The sequence below is a fragment of the Thamnophis sirtalis genome, unplaced genomic scaffold (assembly GCF_051295495.1).
Source record: "Thamnophis sirtalis isolate CommonGarterSnake01/CBP01778 unplaced genomic scaffold, rThaSir2_p1.2 scaffold_8, whole genome shotgun sequence".
In the NCBI taxonomy this organism is placed as follows: domain Eukaryota; kingdom Metazoa; phylum Chordata; class Lepidosauria; order Squamata; family Natricidae; genus Thamnophis; species Thamnophis sirtalis.
The window spans coordinates 365,412-384,774 of NW_028261388.1; the positions used below are offsets into that span (position 1 = coordinate 365,412).

The window sequence follows — 19,363 nt, forward strand, 5'->3', positions numbered from 1 at the left end:
GTTTCTTCCCCCCCAAGGAAAGAAGACTCCCCAGTGCCCAGTTAGAGGAGGCTTGCATGGCCCCATAGGAAGGGCTCCAAGGGGGCAGCTCCTTCCTGTGGGGGAAGTAACCCCCCCCCTCTTACTGGGCTGTCCCTCCGTCCTCAAGAGTGCACTGAGGACTGACTAACTCTGCTGGGGAGAGGACTTGGTGAGTTTCTCCTGGGTGGCCTTGGGGAGAAAATGCTCTGTAGCCACCAGACGTCTTCTAAACCCCTTGTGGATCGGACAGGCAAGTCTTGGGCTGGACCAGAAGGAAAAAAACCTCAAGAGATCCCCAGGGAATCTGCCCGCTTGGCTTGAATGCAGGTGGCCTCAGACCCAGAAGGCCAATTGTCCTCTTTGGCTGAGCCCAAGGAGTGGAATCCAGGATCAAAGGTTGTTGTGCACCACCAGGAATCTGGATGACTGTTTTACCCATCTATAATTAAACTGTGTATATTGTCTCCCATCTCGCTAAAAGCAACTCTGGGCAATGAGGGCGCACCACGCATACGTGGTGCCACGCATACGTGGTGCCAAGAGCCAAGGTGGCGCAGTGGTTAAATGCAGCACTGCAGGCTACTGCTAGATCAGCAGGTCAGCGGTTCAAATCTCACCGGCTCAGGGTTGACTCAGCCTTCCATCCTTCCGAGGTGGGTAAAATGAGGACCCAGATTGTTGGGGGCAATATGCTGACTCTCTGTAAACCGCTTAGAGAGGGCTGAAAGCCCTATGAAGCGGTATATAAGTCTACTGCTATTGCTATTGCCACATCTAAGGAAGCCTCTTAATGAACACTTCCATCACAGACGAGGTGGCGCAGTGATTAGAGTGCAATACTTCAGGCCACTTCAGCTGACTGCTAACTGCAGTTCAGTGGTTCAAATCTCACTGGCTCAAGGTTGACTCAGCCTTCCATCCTTCCGAGGTGGGTAAAATGAGGACCCAGATTGTTGGGGGCAATATGCTGACTCTGTAAACTGCTTAGAGAGGCCTGAAAGGCCTATGAAGCGGTATATAAGTCTACTGCTAAGTCTACTGCTATTGCTATACGACAGGCACGCAGGGACCCTCACAGGGCGAAGGCTGAGGACGCGGCTGCTCTCGTGTCCGATGCAATTCCAGAAGCCTCGATGTTTCTGTGCTCATGTCACGCGTGTCCTTTGGAACATTCATTTTTTAAAATGTTAATTTATAGCCCACTTTTATTATTTTTTGTAAACAACGCAAGGCAGTAAACATTTAATACTTCTTCCTACTTTCCCCACAATCCTGTGAAGTGGTTGGCGGGAGAGGTGGCCAAAGTCGCCCGGCCAGCTTCCATGCCTAAGTAGGACTAGAACTCCCCGTCCCTTGGGGATCGGCCGTCACCCAGCAGGCTTTCACACCTAAGGCGGGACTAGAACTCCCTGCCCGTCTCCTGGGGATTTTCCCAAAGAGCAACAGCAGCAAAACCGCCTTCAAGCCACGGATGACGTAACTCACCTTGACGTTCTTTTGTGCGACTCCTCGCATTCACTTGTGAGGAAACCTTCGCATCCCCTCGCCTGCTCGGCTCTTTCGGCCTCCGAAGAGATTCTAGCTGCCGTCTTGGAAGAGCTTCAGGGAAGTTGCTCTGGGGCCTCCGTGTCTTCCGTTCAGCACCAGGCGCCAGAAAGCGGCCGAGCAAAGCAGAAGGGAGGAGGAACTCCTCCTTGCTCTGATCAGGAAGCCCCACAGCCCCTAACCCTGCAGTGGGGCAGCTGACTTCTGTCCCAAGACCCTGTCCCTAGTCCGGCCTCCTCCTGCAGCCGCCTCTTCCCCAGGCAGCACCCAGGCTCCCTGCATGGAGCCTCTACACGTCCTTTGGGGCCAACCAAACCTCCATTTTGGGAAGGAAAGGGGGCAACCGGGTGCAAGGGGGGGGGACTGGGGGAGGTGTGGGAGCCCCCCCCACTTTGCATGCTCAGAATGACCCCAAGAAGCCACACAGACCTTCAAGACGACAACAAACTTTATTGTAAAATGCAAAAATATTAAGGCAGTGGAGTCCTTGCACCCCACGGAAGAAGATAAATAGAAAGCCACACAAGGGCTCGGAAAGGAAGGACCATGGAGACAGAAAGCAGCCAGCATTCATTGGGGGGAGTGGGGGGTCTTGTCCCCCACACCCAGCGCCAGGGCTGCTCTGACCCCTGTCACCTTCTCCCCCCGTACACAGGGGCGGCCGGGAGAAGCAGGAAGCCCCCCGGGAGGCACCCTGTGGCAGGGCAGGGCCACTCAGCCTCCTCCCCCCCCAGGACAGGTGCTGGCTCGCCCCTGCTGGGTGGATCAGGCAGAGGCTGGGCCTCGTCCCAGGAAAGGCTCAGTCCAGCCGGCCAGGACGACCCTGGATAACGGAGATCAGTCCCCGCCGGCCACAAGGGGAGAAGGAAGTGGGGGGAGAAGGGACAGGACAACCGAAAGAACCACCACCCCAGACAGAGTCTAAGCCCTTTCAAGCAGAGGCCTCCCCAAAGGGAGCAAGACCAAGGGGGGGGGGGGGTGTCTGCAGGAAGCCAAAGTCGGCGGAGACCCCCAGAGGTCCGATTCCCGCCCTCTGCAGCCTCTGGAGGACGTCGTCCGCGAGCGAAATCTTCCTTCCCCAGGACAGGACGGAAGCGACTGGTCGGAAGCCCCTCTACTTGTGGCTGCCCATTCGGCTGCAGAGCTGCACAAGTTGGCTCTGGAAGGAGAGGAGCCGTTGGGGGGGCGTCAGAGGGTCCTCTTGCAGAAAATGCCCCTCACCCTCTAGACAGCCTTCCCCGGCCACTGCACGGAGGAGCCGGGATGGAGAAGGGCCCCTCCTGCTCCAGACGGAAAGCCACACGGGGCGGGGAATGGAAATGCAGCCCTGGCCATCCCAGCAGGGGCCCCTCCCCTCCCCACTCTTCCTCCGCCCAGCAAAGCTGCCCCCCACCCATCTGCCAGCCCACAGGCGCCACAGAGCCACCAGGGCCTTTCCTGCCTCTGCACCGCATCCGGCCCCTTTCCAGCTTCTCTGAAATGGAGTCGGCCCTCAAGGGGCTGCACTGCGCTGGCGGCTGCCATGTTTTATCCCAGCGGTTATTTTACGGCTGTGTTGGTGTTTTGGCCCCTGTGGACCCCCAGAGCGGCTTCTGCAAGAGGGGTGGCCATAAAGGGGTCCCTGGGAATCAAGAGGCCACCCCTCCCTCCCACCTTCCCTCCCGGGAGACCCCAGGCATCCAGGAAGGCTGGCCAACTGTGGACAAGGCTCCAAGGACCCCGGAAAGCGGGAGAAAAGCAGCCAGGCCTACCGAGAGCTTCTTCATGCTGCCCAGGGCTTGTGCGCTCAGCCCCGCCAGGTCCCTCTCCGAGAGCTCGCTGGCCCTGATCTGGACGTTCTGGGCAGAGAACAGAAGGACCCCACTCTGGAGCAGCTTTTCCGGATAGGCGCAAGAAGCCCCCCCGACCCCCCCCCCGTTTCCCCCAATTCCCGCAGGAGCCCCAGCCCAGGTGCAGCTGCCGTGCCTGTGCTGAGGAGCCCCCAGCCCTTCCACTCCAGGGAGAGGAGAGGGCTGCCCCTCTGGGCGAAGGGGGCTTCTACGCCCCCCGTCCCCCCCCCGGTTGCCCGAAAGCCCTCACCTCTCCTCCGCCCAGGGGCACCGTGAGGAAGACCTCGTTCCTGTCTGCCAGGGGGCTGCCGTTGACCGAGATGCTGAAGGTCCGCTCGTGGGCAGCAGGGGCCCGCAGGCCGGGCGTCCTGAAAACGCTGGGGGCAGAAGGAGCAGGCGAGATGAGGAGCCAGCCCTCCCTCCCTCCCTCCCCCTCACTGGAGGAGGCCCTGGGGACCTGCCTGGTGGAGGGGCTCACCTGGAGTCAAACTTGCCGGCAGGTGTGAAGAGAGGAGTGGCGGCTTTTGTGGGGTTCCCTCGGCTGGCCGGCGTGACGAGGTTCACTTTGCTGAGCCTGCTAAAAGACAGCAGCCGCCAGAGGGTCAACGCTGTGGGAGCCCTTGGCTTGGGAGGACCTTGAGGGCATCAAGTCCACCCCCTTGCTCAGCCCACCATTCTAATGATGGACCCTCAAGAGGCAGGCCGGGAAGGCAAAGCCCCCCACCCCACTTGACCGCCCGTCTCGTTTAACAGGGGCGTCTATGACTTAAGTGACAAGCGTCGTCCTGCCCCCTGGAAGAAATCGCAGCCCCTTCGTCTTGGGAGGCTCCTCGGGGGTCTCCCATCCCGATTCTGCTCTGCCCGTCCCAGAGAAACCCAAACGGAGGAGCCACAACCGGCCTTTCCCTCCCTTAAAAGCTCCACAGCCGGGAAATTCCTCTCTCACTCCGGCGTGGACCTTCTGTGGAGAGCTGGACTGCAGGGCCCTCCAAGCGGGGCCACCGGGAGGCCTGCAGAGGACGGCTGGGCTGGCCGGGGCATTCTGGGAAGCCCAGCAGCCTTCAAGAGGTCCCGCTTGTAAAGCTTCTCCCTGCTGGCTCTCGTCTTCCCCTCCGAGGCCTGAGAGAATCAACCTTCTCCCCCGTCCCCCCTTCGCCTCCTCTTCTCTAGGCCAAACATTCCTTTGCGGGGGGCTTCTCCTCCAAACCCCTCCCCACCTTCCTTCTTCTGCTCTGCACGCTCCCCAGTTCTGCTCTGTGGGCAGCCTGACCTAGAGCAGCGCCAGCCTTCCCTTCGCCCCCTTCCTCCCACTCGGGCAGCCCAGGGAGTGCGCTGGCTTTCTAGGCGGCTGCGGCCTCCTGAGACCCCCAGAGCTTCCCGGGAAGCCCCTCCTCCTCCTCCTCCTCCTCCCTGGCCCCTTTTAAGGAGGCCTCCCTGAAGGACAACTCCTGGGGCCTCCTTCGGCTCCACTCCCAGAGCTCAACCCCATTTCAACCCCCGATAGGAGGGAGTATCTGGAGCTCAGGCTTGGCCCGGGGAGTCCTTGCTGGCCTCCCAGCTGGATTGTTGGCGGCTTCCCACCCGTTACCTTTTCCGGAAATTCTTGGCTCGGGATGAAGGGGGGCGGGTCCTCTTGGCGTTTGGGGGCCTTTTGGTGGAGGTCTGCACCTGGAAGACAGGCGGGGATTGGGACCAGGGACTCCCCAAGCGCTCGCCAGCCCCAACCCTCCTTCGAGGCCGTAGCTCACTCATCCACCCACCCCATTCAGAATAGAGCTGGAAGGGACCTTGGAGGACATCTAGCCCAACCCCCTGGCTCAAGCAGAAGACCGCATACCATTTCAGACAAATGGTTGTCCAGTCTCTTCTTAAAAGCTTCCGGTGTTGGAGCACCCACAACTTCTAGTGGCAAGCTGTTCCACACTGGCTAACGTTCCTTACTGTTAGGAACTTTCTTCTTAATTCCAGTTTTTGCTCTCTCCCTGATTGGTCTCCTGTTTCTTTTCCTGCCTCCAGGGGCTTTGGAGAATAGGTGGACCCCCTCAAATCCTAAAAGACTGCTATCATGACCCCACCCCGGTCCTTCTTTTCTCTAGAGTGGCCATACACGAATCCTGCAGCCGTCCATCTTACAATTTTAATGCCTGTTAACCTCCTCCCACTGTTTGTCCTTAGAAGCGCAGGGGGGACTTTGGTGGAGAAAGATCCATTGTGGGGCAGAATCTTTCAAGTCTGCCTGCTTTGTTGAGGCAGAAGCAATAGCAATAGCAATAGCAGTAGACTTATATACCGCTTCATAGGCCTTTCAGGCCTCTCTAAGCGGTTTACAGAGAGTCAGCATATTACCCCCAACAATCTGGGTCCTCATTTTACCCACCTCGGAAGGATGGAAGGCTGAGTCAACCCTGAGCCGGTGAGATTTGAACCGCTGACCTGCTGATCTAGCAGTAGCCTGCAGTGCTGCATTTAACCACTGCGCCACCTTGGCTCTTGAAGCAGCCCTCAAGCCCAGAGGGGAGCCGCAGCAGGGCCCTTTGGCCAAGGACGAAGGAGCGAGCGCAGAGAGGCTCACCTTCCCCGGCTTCTGGGGCCCCCCCTCCGGATCCACGGCCGCCTGGTCCTCCTGCCTGGACTTCTTCCCTGCGGGCAGCAGAGACGCCCCCGTCTCCTCATCGATGGTCTCGATGGTCTGCTTGGCTGTGGAGGAAGAGATGCAGGGAGGGAACCTTGAGATGCTCCGTTCCCAGAATCGCCGCAGCTGCTCTGGCTGTGACGGTTTCTCTTTGCTAAGGCAACGCTAGCAGTCCCCGACTTACGGCCATTCATTTAGTGGCCATTTGACTTGTAGCCACTTTTCACACTTATGACCATTACAGTCTCCACATAATCAAAATTTGTATGCTCGGCCACCGGTTCATATTTACGACGGTCGCAGTGTCCTGGGGCCCTGTGGCCATTTTTGCAACCTTCCGGCCAGTAAAACCGAGGAGGCCTGTTTTGCTGCCAATTTAACAACTGCAGTGATTCCCTTAACAGCCGTGCCGAGAAAAGTGGGACGAGGCTCCCTTGACGGCTGCCTCAGCAACAGAAATATTGGACTCGGTTGTGGTCGTAGGCCGAGGACTACCTGTAAGTCTTTCTGAGAGGGTGGGGAAGTAAGCGGGAGCTCGTCAGTTATGAATGTAGATGCTTATATCATCTGCTACCCATGCAAATGTATGACGGTATCAGAAGACATGCCTATGTACGTATATACATGTATGTGTCAGAATGGAGCAAGGCAGTCATGGAATGGATCCCGCTTGATAAGAGAGGCCTAAAATCAGCAAGCATTGCCGGCCCAACAACCAGGGAAGGTCAGGAACGAAGAGGAGGAGGAGGAGGATGGAGGGCTGCACCAACTTCTCCCCCCTTCCTGGAGTGTATAAACGCCAGTGCATCCTTTTGTCTGCGGGAACCTCCCTCCCCTCAAGTGAGCCTGGCTTCGGGGTTCCAGGGTCCCTCACTCGATTCCACAGCGGGGGCACCGTGAGAGCATCAGGCGGGGTCTCCTCCCCCGTCTCTCCCGCCCCCCCTCTCACCTTTCTTGGCGATCCGGAAGGGCGTCTGGATGGCCGTGGAGGCCAGCTGGGTGATCTCCGCGATCTCCGCCTCGCTCTGCAGGGGAGACAAGGAGGCCGGGCAGAGCTCAGAAGGGGAGGGGGTGGTAGGCGGCCCCCCTCGCCCCCCCCAGCCCAGCCCTCCCCTCCCCCTCTGACCCCGGGCTACTCACTGACCGAGGCCACCTTCTCCAGGGCGCGGTCGCTGCCTCCCAGGGCTGCAGGGGGCAGGGAGAAGGGGGGGGTTAGCGGAGGGGGGGGCGGAAGGCCGGGCGGGGGAGGGGTGTCATGCGGGGGGGGGGAGTGGAGACCTACCCAGGAAGGCGAGCCAGTTCATCTCGCGTAGCGCCAGCGGCAGCCGCAGCACCTCCATGTTGCTCAGGTTCTCCGCGTCCTTCTTCAGGCTCTTGCCCGCCGCCCGCACCTGCGCCAGCCGCGACCGCACTGCAAGAGGCGCTCCGGTCAAACGGCCGCAGCCCCCCCCCCATCTCCAGCCCCCTCCCCTCTGCTTCCCCCCCCCGCCTCACCCTCGCGGTCGAAGTCCTTCAGGAAGGCGTCCACCCGCTTGTCCCGCGCAGAGGCCTTCGGGGCGCCCCGGGTCGTCGGCCGCTTCTTGCCGGGCGCCATGGAGGCAGCGGAGACGGAGGGAGGGAAGGTGGCGGCGGTTCAAACTTGGCGCGCGCCCCGCCCGGCCAATCAGGAGGAGGCGCGCTCCGCCTTTCCCGGCCTGCCCCGCGCGAGAGAGGGGCGTGGCCGAGAGTTTCCTCCTCCTGCTGCTGCCAAGACTCCGCCCCGGCGAGGGAAAGCCCCGCCCTTGCCCCGCCCCGCCGCGCTTGGCACGTGGATCCCCGCCCCCCTCGGGGGGCACCGGGGCACTTGGGGGCTCGCAGCGGGGTGGCTGCGGGGGTCGAAAGGGGCGTCCCCGGCGAGGAAAGGGGGCCACGCCGAGATCGCTCCGCGGCCAAGCGGGGCTGGCCCGGCTCTTCCCCGGGTGCCGGCAGTCAAGGAGTCTGCGGGGCTGGGGAGGGGCCGAGGTCCTCCCGGAGGGTCTCCGGGCGCCAGGAGGAGCGGAGCGCCGGGGAACCCCCAGAGCTGCAGAACGAACAGGGGCGCAGGGCCGGAAGGGACCCTGGAGGTCTCCTAGTCCCGCCCGGGGCCCCTGAACGCCAGCGGCTCTGCCGGGAGAGCTGCCGATCGGCTCGCCTGGGACATTCCCGCCTTCCTTGTCACCCAGGCAGCCCTGCAGAGCTCCCACGGGGGTGGGGGTGGGGGGGGCAACCTGGCTTGCTTCGGGGTTGCCCCACTTTCCGCTGATTTGCCCCCTCCCTCCCCCCATGCCTGGGCACCCCCCTCCGTTGGCCCTCTGCCCTTGGCTTCCCATCCTGGCCCCTCTGGGGGCAGCAAGGCTCTCTCTGGGGAAGGGCTCCTTGCTCCCCCCCCCCACAGCTGGGCCGTGCCTTCCCCAGAGCTTGTCAGGCGAGTGCAGACCTGGGCCTGGCGCTGAAGTGGGCGATGCCAGGGACCTGCTGATTCCCTTATCAGAGCCTGGCAGCCTCTGGCCTCCTCGTCCCTCCGATCTCATCCAACCCAGCTTTCCCGCATCCCCCCCCCCCCCGCCAGTAACCGTAAGCCTACATTCCCGTCTCAGGACAGAGGGAGTCCTCAAGTTACAACCACAGTTGAGCCCTAAACTTATAGTGCTAAGTGAAACATTTGTCTAGAGAAAAGAAGGAGGGGGGGGGGCAGCCTTCCAGTATTTGAGGGGCTGCCACAAAGAGGGGGGGTGTCAAAATAGTCTCCAAAGCATCAGAGGACAAGAAACAATGGATGGAAACTAACTAAAGAGAGAAGCAACCTCAAATTAAGGAGAAACTTCCTAATAGGGAGGACAATTAACCAGTGGAACAGCTTGCCACCAGAAGTTGTAGGTTTTTCATCACTGGAGGTTTTCAAGGAGAGACTGGATGGTCACCTGTCTGAAATGGTGTAGAATCTCCTGTTTGAGCAGAGGGCTGGACTAGAAGACCTCCAAGGTCCCTTCCAGCTCTGTTCTGATTCTGAAGTGACTTTTGCTCCTTTGAATGACTTCTTGTCACAGTGAATCAGTGCAGTAGTTAAGTTAGCCAATAGTCCACATTGAGTTTGCTGGCCAGAAGGTTGCAAAAAGTGATCATGTGGACACAGAGACCGTCATAAGTATGAACCGGTTGCCAAGCATCCAAATTTTGACTATGTGACCATAGGGATACTGGGACGGTCGTAAGTGTGAAATGTGCATCCTTCTGACAAGCAAAGTCAATGTGGGAAGCCAGATCCACTTAACGACCGTGTTACTGACTTTGCTATGTTTCGCATAGAAAGAGAAATTCTGGGTTCAGTTGTGGTCGTAAGTCAAGGACCGGCATAAAGGAAGAAAAATGGAAATGTGTGTAAGCAGAAGAGAAGCGGAATATTAGAACAATAAAAGTGAACAAAGAAACAATGAGAATAATTACATGGATATAATGACCAGCGAGTGAGATATCACCCTTTTGACGCGCTCGAACAAGCACAATTCAGGAGACCGTGAACTCGAATCAGTGGCTCCTTAGTTGCCTCTCAATTTATTTCACTTAACATAAATTTGGGGCTCAGTTATGGTCGTAACTCGAGGACTACCTCTACTAAACGATGCCGTTTCTGACTTGCTTCCTTTTTGTGCTTGCTTAAATTTGGTTAAACTTCTTTTTTTTTAAAATAGTTTTTATTAAACATTATTACCTTTAAAAACAGAAAGAAAAACACAACATAAGAAAAGACAAAACATACATAACAATATAGAGTAAATATACAGCCTTTTGTATCGGCATTCATTAGTTATACATTTTTTAAAGAGTAAAACATACAAATACAAATACAATTTTAAACATACAACCCCCCTCCCCCCCCCCCCCCCGTGGTGACAGTCATTCACAGCCCAACTTTTTTCTTTCCTTCCTCATTGTTAGGTCTCTAAGCCACATCTTCTCATTACAAAGTTCAGGGATCTATTACGATACCCATGTTCACTTTTAACTTTCCCCGTTTTAAGTCCCTGCTGTTCTCCTAGTCGCCCACATACATCATAAGTTCCAGCTAAGATAATGTTCCATTTCTCCTTTGTCCCTCAGCCAACCCGTCATTCTGTCCATTTCTGCACATTCATAGATCTTTTTAATTATGGCATCTTCCGACGGTATGGTAGTGGATTTCCAAAATTGTGCATAGGTTATTCTTGCGGCCACAATTATATGCAGGCTCAAATGCCATATTGAACTGCTCATGTTTTCTGGTTTAATGCTTAGTAGAAGGTTCTCAGGTCTCCATTCCATGTTTGCCCCGGTAACCTCTTTTAGCCATTTTTTAATCCTTCTCCAGTATTTCGTGGCCTCAGTACAGGACCACCAAATATGGTAGAATGTGCCATCCTTTCTTCCACATTAAATTTGGTTAAACTTCTGTTGTGAATATATATCCTATCTTGTCATTCCTGCATGTTCTCAGATACTTTCAGATACTTTCCGAATTGAGTCTTTCTTTCAACAATGGGCAAAATTCCCCACAAACAAAATGAATCTAAGGATAAAAATAGAAATGTGTGTCTGCCTGCCTTGCGCAGAGTTTATTTGTCTTTTGTACAGTAGTTTTAACAAGCAAAGCAAGAGCATAGGTAGCAACAGCATCTTATTGGTACGTTCTCCTTGTCAATCCCAGCCAGGGTAGGATCTTCACATATCCAGGTGGTTCCTGGAACTGTCTGGTTCTCATAAACAGTTGAGGTCATCGGTCACTGAGATCATGGCAGGTTGCTGCGCATGCCTGTACATAACCTTCCCTCTCTTCCTACAGCTGGTTCTGCTAATTAGGTGAGCTCATAGGTTAAGAGGTAACCAGCTACTGAGATCATGGCATGTTGCTGCGCATGTCTTTACGTAACCTTTCCTCTCTTCCGACAGAAGGGACCTTGGAGGTCTTCTAGTCCAGCCCCCTGCTCAAGCAGGAGATCCTATACCATTCCAGACAAATGATTGTCCAATCTCTTCTTGGACGTTCCATTTATTGTTCTCACTGTCAGGAAATCCCTCCTTAGTTTCCAGCTGATTCTCTCCTTGGTTTCCAGCTGTTGTTTCTCTGCCTTCAGGGGATTTGGAGCACAGGATGACCCTCCTCCTCTTTGTGGCAGCCCCTCAAATACTGGAAGACCCCTCTCATACCACCCTGGTCCTTCCTTCCCTCAGCCATTCACCTTGAAATTTAGCCTCAGGGCCTTTTATCACCTCCAGAGGAATCTTCTCTGGACTTTTTACAGAGCTCAACACCTCTTTTGTAATGTTGGATGGAGGATTCTAAGTTTGGTTTCACCGTTGCAGCATAAAGCAGTGTTTCTCAACCTTGGCAACTTGAAGATGTCTGGACTTCAAGTCCCAGAATTCCCCAGCCAGCATTCGCTGGCTGGGGAATTCTGGGACTTGAAGTCCAGACATCTTCAAGTTGCCAAGGTTGAGAAACACTGGCATAAAACAGCCATAACACTCATGTGATCTTGAAACAAATGGAGCCTCTGCCTCCATCTTATTTGTGAAGATAGGGCTGTCCCAACATCTCGACACAATAATATTTGTATGATAGTGGAAGGATCTGCATTCCAAGGACTTCAGTTCATTAAAAGAAAACCTTTCAAAATTATGGAGATAGCTTGGAACATCCCCTCCCATAGCATTTGCAAAATATATTTTTTTTAAATATAATTTTTATTAAACATTATTACCTTTAAAAAACAGGAAGAAAAATACAGCGACATAAATGCAACGACATAAGCAAGACAAATCATACATAACAATATAAAGTAAAACATACAGATACAAATGCCGTTTTAAACATACAACCCCCCCTCCCCTCCCCTCCCCCACGGTGACAGTCATTCACAGCCCAGTTTTTCCTTTCTTTCCTCATTATTAGGTCTCTAAGCCACATCTTCTCATTGCAAGATTCAGGGATCTATTACGGTACCTATGTTAACTTTCCCCATTTTAAGTCCCTGCTGTTCTCCTTGTCGCCCACATATATCATAGGTTCCAGCTAAGATAATGTTCCGTTTCTCCTTTGTCCCTCAGCCAACCCGTCATTCTGTCCATTTCTGCACATTCGTAGATCTTTTTAATTATGGCATCTTCCGGCGGTATAGTGGTGGATTTCCAAAATTGTGCATAGGTTATTCTTGCGGCCACAATTATATGCAGGCTCAATTGCCCTATTGAACTGCTTAAGTTTTCTGGTTTGATGCTTAGTAACAGGTTCTCGGGTCTCCATTCAATATTGTGCCTCACAGGGCACGGCAAGAGGGTCTTTGTGCCCCCCGGCCCTTCCCCCTCATCAGGCACCCTTGCTCTTCCTCTCTAAGAGAATCCCCAGCACTGAGCAGCAAAACTCAAGGCCCCCCCCACCTCCCCAGGTCCAGTGCTTTGTGGCGGTGGCTGCGTAGACGATCCTAGACATTGTCCAAGGTGCAAGGAAGAAGGGATGGGCCTATTGTTAAAGGAGAAGAAACCTAGAAACAAGGAGGAATTTCCTGAGGGAACAATCGAGCCCTGGAACCTCCAGAAATTCCGGGTGCTCCATCACGGGAGGTTCTCAAGAAGAGACTGGACAGCCGTTTGCCAGGAAGGCTCTGGGCCCCAGAAGGTCTCCGAGGTCCCATTCTGCCATGCCTCCCTACTTGCCCCCCATAGAAGTGGGTCTCCTGGCTTTTCCTCCTTGACCAGAGGAGACCAGCTGCCCATCCGGGGATGCCCAGAAACAGGCTGGGTAGCTGGAGCACATCTGCAGGCAGTGGAGCCAAAGGCTGAGGTGGCCAGGAGGCCCCTGGAGGCGAAGAGCCTCTCTGGGGCAGGCGAGAGAGAGTCCCCTTTCCCTCCGCTTCCTTACTGGTGCAAAGTCCTTTCCTCCAAGGATGTCTTTTCTATTTGGCCCTCAAAGTCTATTTCACCCCCCCCATAACCCCCTTTCAGGCGGAAGGCTGGGTGGAGAAGGGCACCTAAGGGGCACCCTGGACAGGACCTCCCCACCCTATGGACCCCGACCCTGCAGCCCATCCCATCCTGGCTCCCTCTGGGACAGCGAAGGCCAGGAGGAAGGACAGGGACCCTCTCTGCTGGGGGAAGGGGCTCAGCAGTGGCCTCCTCATGGGAACCCCACCCGATGAGTGGGGGGGGGGTTCCTCCCAGCAGCTCTGCAGAGCCGAACAACAGCCAGATCGCAGGTGAGTTTTCTGGAAAGCTCCCGGGCCTGCTGGCGACTCCCAACGCCCCCGGTGGTCGGGCTAGCCCCGCTCAGCCAGCCCCAAGGAAGCCCTGGCCCCACCTCCAGGAGCCAGAAGAGGAGGGCCCGGCAGCTATCTTGGCCTCCGGCTGGCCCGGCAGAGCCACACCCGGCAGGCTCCCCCCCCCCACTCCCTGGGCGGCCCAGATCCAGTGGCCCCCCCGGGCTCCTTTCCCGGCAGGCAGGGTATAAAAGGCGGCCACGGCGCCGGTTCCGCAGCCTTGGCCGTTTCCCTTCCTTCAGCCCCGACAGCAGCACTCGCAGCCGCCCGTCATGGTGCACTGGACCGCCGAGGAGAAGAGCGCCATCAGCGCCATCTGGAGCAAGGTGGACGTGCCCGCCATCGGCGCAGAGGCCCTGGCCAGGTGAGCCCCGCGGAGGGGAGCGGGCGAGGGGCGAGAGGCGGGCGGGGGCGAGAGGGCGCTGCTCGCCGGGCGCTGACCGTCGCTCCCCCGCTGCAGGCTGCTGATCGTCTACCCCTGGACCCAGCGCTTCTTCACCAGCTTCGGCAACCTGAGCAACGCGGGCGCCATCCTGAGCAATGCGCAGGTCAAGGCCCACGGGAAGAAGGTCTTCACCGCCTTCGCGGACGCCGTCAAGAACCCCGAGGGCGTCAAGGAGAGCTTCGCCAAGCTGAGCGAGCTGCACTGCGACAAGCTGCACGTGGACCCCGTCAACTTCAAGGTGGGGCGGCCCCTCCCGGCAGGGCTTCCCCGGGGATCCCCCCCTCCCTCCCTCCCTCCCTCCCAGCCCGGATGAGGTTCCCCAGTTGGGTCACGAAACGTCTGCAAGGGAACCACCCAGCTCAGAGGGCACCAGGGATCCCCCAGTCCTCCCTCCTCCTCCTCCTCCTGCTGAGCGTCCAGATTGCAGGCCTTTCCTTCTCGCCCCCCCCCAAGCCCCCTCCCCCGCCTTTCCAGAGGGCCCTTGGGATTCGTGGCCGGGTGCAAAGACGGAGGTGGCGGCCGAGGAAAGGAGCTCTTCAGAGCAGGAGGAGACCTCGGAGACCCAGCGGGCAGCGGCGACTCCTCCGCAATTTCCCCCCGACCACGTTCTTTTGCTGGGGGGGGGGGGGCTTCGGCCCTGAGCCTCCCCCCCCCGCCATCCCGGTCTAACATGGGCGCCTCTTTCTCTCGCAGCTGCTGGGCGACATCCTGATCATAGTGCTGGCGTCCCACTTCGGGAAGGAATTCACCCCGCACGTCCAGGCCTCCTACCAGAAGCTGGTGGGAGTAGTGGCCCACGCCTTGGCCCACCGGTACCACTAGGCCTCCTCCGCAGTGGCTGCGGCCGCCCTTCGTGCCCTCCCAGGGTGGCGCTCCAGCCCCCCGACCTGCTCAGACAATAAACGTTTGCAGACTGAACCGACTCCGTCCGTGGCTTTGGGGCCGGTGGGAGGGCGGCGGTAGACGGGGAGGGAAGCGGCCGAGGTCTCCCTCTTGCTGGGGCGGGGCGAGGAGGGCCTCAGAGAAGGAAAAGTCTTCCACCTGAGTCAGGAAAAGCCCCCCGTCTCTTTCCAAGTAACAGAAGCTGCCGAGCCCCTGCCGCACACGGGCTGTCGGGAAGGGCTGGAGCAGAGAAGAGCCGCGGCTTCTCTTAGAGCCTCCGTGGCTCCTTCCCGGCATCGGCGCAGCGGCCGCGCCTCTCCCTGCCAGCTGCCTGAGCTTCTCAGTTGGGAAGGGGGCGCTTCCCGACCCCGCCGGCTCAGTGGAGCCGCTGGGAAGGGAGGCTCTCGGCGCCACCGCTCAGCTCGGGAGCAGCCGGGAAGGGACGCTTTCCCCCAGCTGCGGGGTGGGCAGGGGGCTCCTCTCCCTGGACAGGCCAGCTAGGGGTCCGTTGCTTAGACGTATAAGGAAAAGCCGGTCCAAGGGAGGATCTGGACCCCGATGGGCCGGTACCTCTGGAGGCTTTTGCGTTGGCCTTTGCAGAAGGCTGGACTAGATGACCTTTGTGCTCATTTCCACTCCACCGTCCAACGATCCTGTGGTTCTGAGAGGGAGGGTTGGGGGGGCTATAAACGCGGAGGAATTGCCCCCCCAATCATCCAAGGCAGTGAGTGGCCCCTGGGGGAGAGTTTAGAAGGTGGGGCAGAGCCTGGAAAACAACTATGAGCAGTGGCTGAAAGGATCAGGTCCCTTCGTTCTGCAGGGGGGGGGGGGAGAGACAGCAGCCTTCAAAGGCCTTTACGCGCACACACACACACCACACACACCACACACACAGGACCGGGAGGGCGGGGCTTGTTCTCTATGGGCCCAGAAAACAGGGAAGGAGATTTGGGCTGGAGATCAGGAGTCACGTTGGTCCTCCGGGATTGGGCGGCCTATAAATCTACTAAATAAAATTAAATAAATAAATAAATAAAATCCCTCTCTCTCAGGCCCGCCCACCTCACAGGGTTGTTTTTATGGGGAAATAGGAGGGAGAGGGGAGTTTTGGGTGTATTCGCTGCCTTGAGTTAGTTATAAAAATACTAAAGGTGGGATATAAAAATAAACTTCCCAGCAGCCACACAATGTGGTGAGTTGGGGGTTTCCCAGCAGGTCCTGTGTGGTCTTCGGTCAGACATGTTCTAGAGAGAGGCGTCCCAAACTTTCTCCTTCATTAACCAAACCACTTAGCACAGAATGGCAGAGTCGGAAGGGGCCTTGGAGGTCTTCTAGTCCAACCCCTTGCTCAAGCAGGAGACCACATACAATTCCAGACAAGGGGCTGTCCAATCTCTTCTTAAAAGCCTCCAGGGGTGGGGCATTCACAACTTCTGGAGGCAAGGGGTTCCCCAGGTTCATTGTTCTCCTTAATTCTAGATTGGTGTTCTCCTTGATAGGTTTCCATCAGAAATTTATAAATTTCTTTAACAAGTGTTTGTTTTTTAAAATCAGAAAGTCCTTTTTTCCTAAGAAACATAAAACACTGTCAGTTCATTTAAATCTCTCTCTTGTGATTGGCTGTGAGTTTCTGCATGGGGAATAACTCAGGTTTTAGGAGCCCCAATGCGGTGGATTCTGCACTAAGAATCTGGGTTGGGCTAAATAATCTCTAGGGTTAATTCCACATTCACAATTTTACATGAAATATGAGGCATGAAAGAGCCGAGGTGGCGCAGTGGTTAAATGCAGCACTGCAGGCTACTTCAGCTGACTGCAGTTCTGCAGTTCGGCTGTTCAAATCTCACCGGCTCAAGGTTGACTCAGCCTTCCGTCCTTCCGAGGTGGGTGAAATGAGGACCCGGATTGTTGTTGGGGGCGATATGCTAACTCTGTAAACCGCTTAGAGAGGGCTGAAAGCCCTATGAAGCGGTGTATAAGTCTAACTGCTATTCAGGTGGTATATTCGGTTTGTATTGTAGGGGACACTTTCTATATAAGTGAGGGTTGTGGTTATTACTCAATGTTATATGCCCTGGTTATGCACAGTAAACATGTGATTGTATAGAATGAAACGGAAATAAAAATATTATGCAAAAAAAAAAGTCTAACTGCTATTGCTATTGCTATTCAGCTGATGGACAGGATTCACGGCTATACCGTGTTTCCCCCAAAATTAAGACAGGGTCTTATTTTCTTTTGGCCCCCGAAATAAGCGCTTGGCCTTATTTTTGGGGAGGTCTTGCTATTTTTGAAGTGCAGGAGGTGGCAAGCGTGGTCACCTCATGGTGGCTGCTGTGTTGCAATCTTTTCGGGGAAGGTTTATTTTCAGGGGAGGGGCTTATTTCAGCACATGCGCTCAAAAGCCCGGTTGGGCTCATTATCTGGGGGGGGGCTTATTTTGGGGGAAATGGTAGGATTTCTTAAGCAACCCCACCATCATTCTTGAGCCCCCTGTAAGGACATTTTTGAAGCGCCAAAGAAGGGCAGAATGCAGGATTTTCATTTTCAGGATAATACGACCAAAGATGGGACAAAGACCCCCTCCCTCCCCTAACCCTAACTCACCATCCCTTCTTGCACTGCCAGAGGCCCCCAGAAGGGGGCAGCAGGGCCTCTGCATTTCCTAGGCTCAACCAACACATCAACAGGTTAAGCTCAAACACACCAAGATTGTAAGCCATGAAGCCAAACTCAGACATTTCACATCAACATAAATACAACACAGCCACTGATGCTGATCCCTAGTTGGGTCACGAAACGTCTTCGGGGAAACCACCCAGCTCAGAGAGCCCCAAGGACCCCACACTCCCCCCCCCCGCAAACCCAGCTCCCTTCTAGCACTGATGACGTTCCCTGGTTGGGTCATGAAACGTCTTCAGGGAAACCACCCAGCTCAGAGAGCCCCAAGGACCCCAGTCCTTTTCCTCCTCTTCCTCCTCCTCCTCTCCTCTCTTTCTCATTCCCTCCTCTTTCCTTCCTCCTCCTCCTCTTTCTCTCTGCAAATTTCCATGTCATGAAACGCCTGCAAGAAAACAGCCCAGCTCAGAGGGCCCCGAGGACCCCCCAGTTCAGCCCTGAGCTCCATGGATTCTTTTGTATGGGTAGCCAGCCTTCCCTCCCCTCCCTTCCGCTCCCTCCCTGCCCCAAGGGAAAGGGGTGCTTGACTGGGCCCCTGGCAACAGGGTCTGTCCTTGGCAGCTTCTCTGCCCAGCCTCCAGCCTGCCCGCTTATCGCCAGCCAGGGGTTCTTCTGCCTATCGGAGGCAGCAGCCCTGAGTCAGCCCTGAGTCAGCTCTGAGTCAGCAGAAGAGGCACCGGGGCACATCTGCTGAGTCATCCCCCCCCCGCCCTGCCCCTCTGGGCTGGACCAGCCTTTCCCTCTGCCAGCAGAGAAGCCCCGATGGGGCGAATCCTTGGCTTCCCCAAAGGGCCCATCCGCCAGGCTCACCAGCACAGCCCCCTGCCTGCCCTCTGCCCAGGGAAGGGTGGGTAGCCAGTCACGCCTCCTGCCCATCCGTTGGGGAGCAAGAAGGAGGGCTGCTGGCGGCTGCTTGCCCCCCAAAGGATGGAGAAATTGGGCCCCCCTTCCTCCGAGGGCCTCCCTGCCTTCTGCCCCCCCCTAGCTCCTAGGGAAGGGTCTCTGGCTGGAAACTGGGGTGCTGGGGGTTGGTCCGGCCTTTGCAGAAGGTCCCGAGTGAGGAGAGGGGGCTTGCAAGAGACCCCAAGGGAGAGAAAGGACTCCAGAGGAGGGAAAGGGTGGAGTGCCGGCCCTGTGAGGTAGACCAGACTCCCCCCCAACCCCTTTCCAGGGCAGAAACTAGGGAGGGTCCCTTCTCAGTTGCCTTGCCCAGCCCAAATTCCTGCTGTGGGCTCAGCTGCCTCATATCCGAGGTCTTCCTTTCCCCCAGACCCTTTCAGGAGGACCCTCCGGGTGGGCTTCATCAGGAGGAGCCCCCTCCAAGAAGCCTGCTTGCTGTTTTTGAGCCCCCTCGTGGGGTCCTGGGAGGGCTGGTCCACAGGAGGTCTGGACAGAGCAGCAAACTCCCCCCCCCCAGGTGGAGAGGCCATTCAAGGCAGGTGTGGCCAGGAGGAGGCTGCGGCTGACCTTCTGTGGGGGTCTCCTCCCAGAGGGATTCGGGGGAGGAGAAGGCTTCCCTGGTGGGAGAAGGGCCACCCCGTCCATCTGGAGCTGGGCCTGCAGGCGGGGAGTCCGGAGGGAGGCATTTCCAGGAGAAAACGTTAGTTCTTCGCCTTTTATAGGACTCCCCGGTCCTTCATCGTGGGGGCTTCCTCCTTTGCAGGACACACACACCGTGACCACCCCGAGGGCCCCCAGCCTCAAGGCTTCCGGGCCTCCGAGAAGGGGCGACTGACTCTGGCGGTGGCTGGGAAGCTGAGGGAGGGCAGTCCTGCTTAGGGCAGGAGACACCTTGGAGAGTCCGGGCTGGGGGTTGGGCAAGGCTCCCAGAAGAAGCCGGCCTCTGTCGTGCCATCGCCCCAAAGCTCCAGGGGGCTTCGTTTTCCAAAGGGGGCAGGAGAAACCCCGGCTCCCAGGCCTTCTTACCGCGATGGAGTTTGCTCCCCGTGTAATCCCAGCCTGTTGCTGGAGGTCCAGGCTGGTCCTGCTTCTCAGCTTCTCAGGAAGCCCTACCTACCTCCACCCA

At 56.8% G+C, this 19,363-nt stretch overlaps 2 protein-coding genes across 2 annotated transcripts; one reads left to right on the forward strand and one right to left on the reverse strand.

The window, feature by feature from the left end:
- Positions 1-2,003: 2,003 nt before the first annotated feature.
- CDCA8 (cell division cycle associated 8) lies at positions 2,004-7,740 on the reverse strand. Its single transcript, XM_087720928.1, has 10 exons — positions 7,522-7,740; positions 7,310-7,438; positions 7,172-7,212; positions 6,977-7,052; positions 5,968-6,092; positions 4,984-5,063; positions 3,874-3,972; positions 3,646-3,772; positions 3,318-3,404; positions 2,004-2,725 (listed from the first exon to the last, which is right to left on the reverse strand). The coding sequence occupies exons 1-10, from the start codon at positions 7,619-7,621 to the stop codon at positions 2,681-2,683; spliced, it is 909 nt and encodes a 302-aa protein (XP_087577054.1). The 5' UTR covers positions 7,622-7,740; the 3' UTR covers positions 2,004-2,680.
- A 5,788-nt stretch (positions 7,741-13,528) lies between these two features.
- On the forward strand, positions 13,529-14,694 carry LOC106556773 (hemoglobin subunit beta-1). Its single transcript, XM_014075759.2, has 3 exons — positions 13,529-13,695; positions 13,792-14,014; positions 14,470-14,694. Exons 1-3 carry the CDS (start codon positions 13,604-13,606, stop codon positions 14,596-14,598), a joined length of 444 nt encoding a protein of 147 aa, XP_013931234.2. The 5' UTR covers positions 13,529-13,603; the 3' UTR covers positions 14,599-14,694.
- Positions 14,695-19,363: the final 4,669 nt, after the last annotated feature.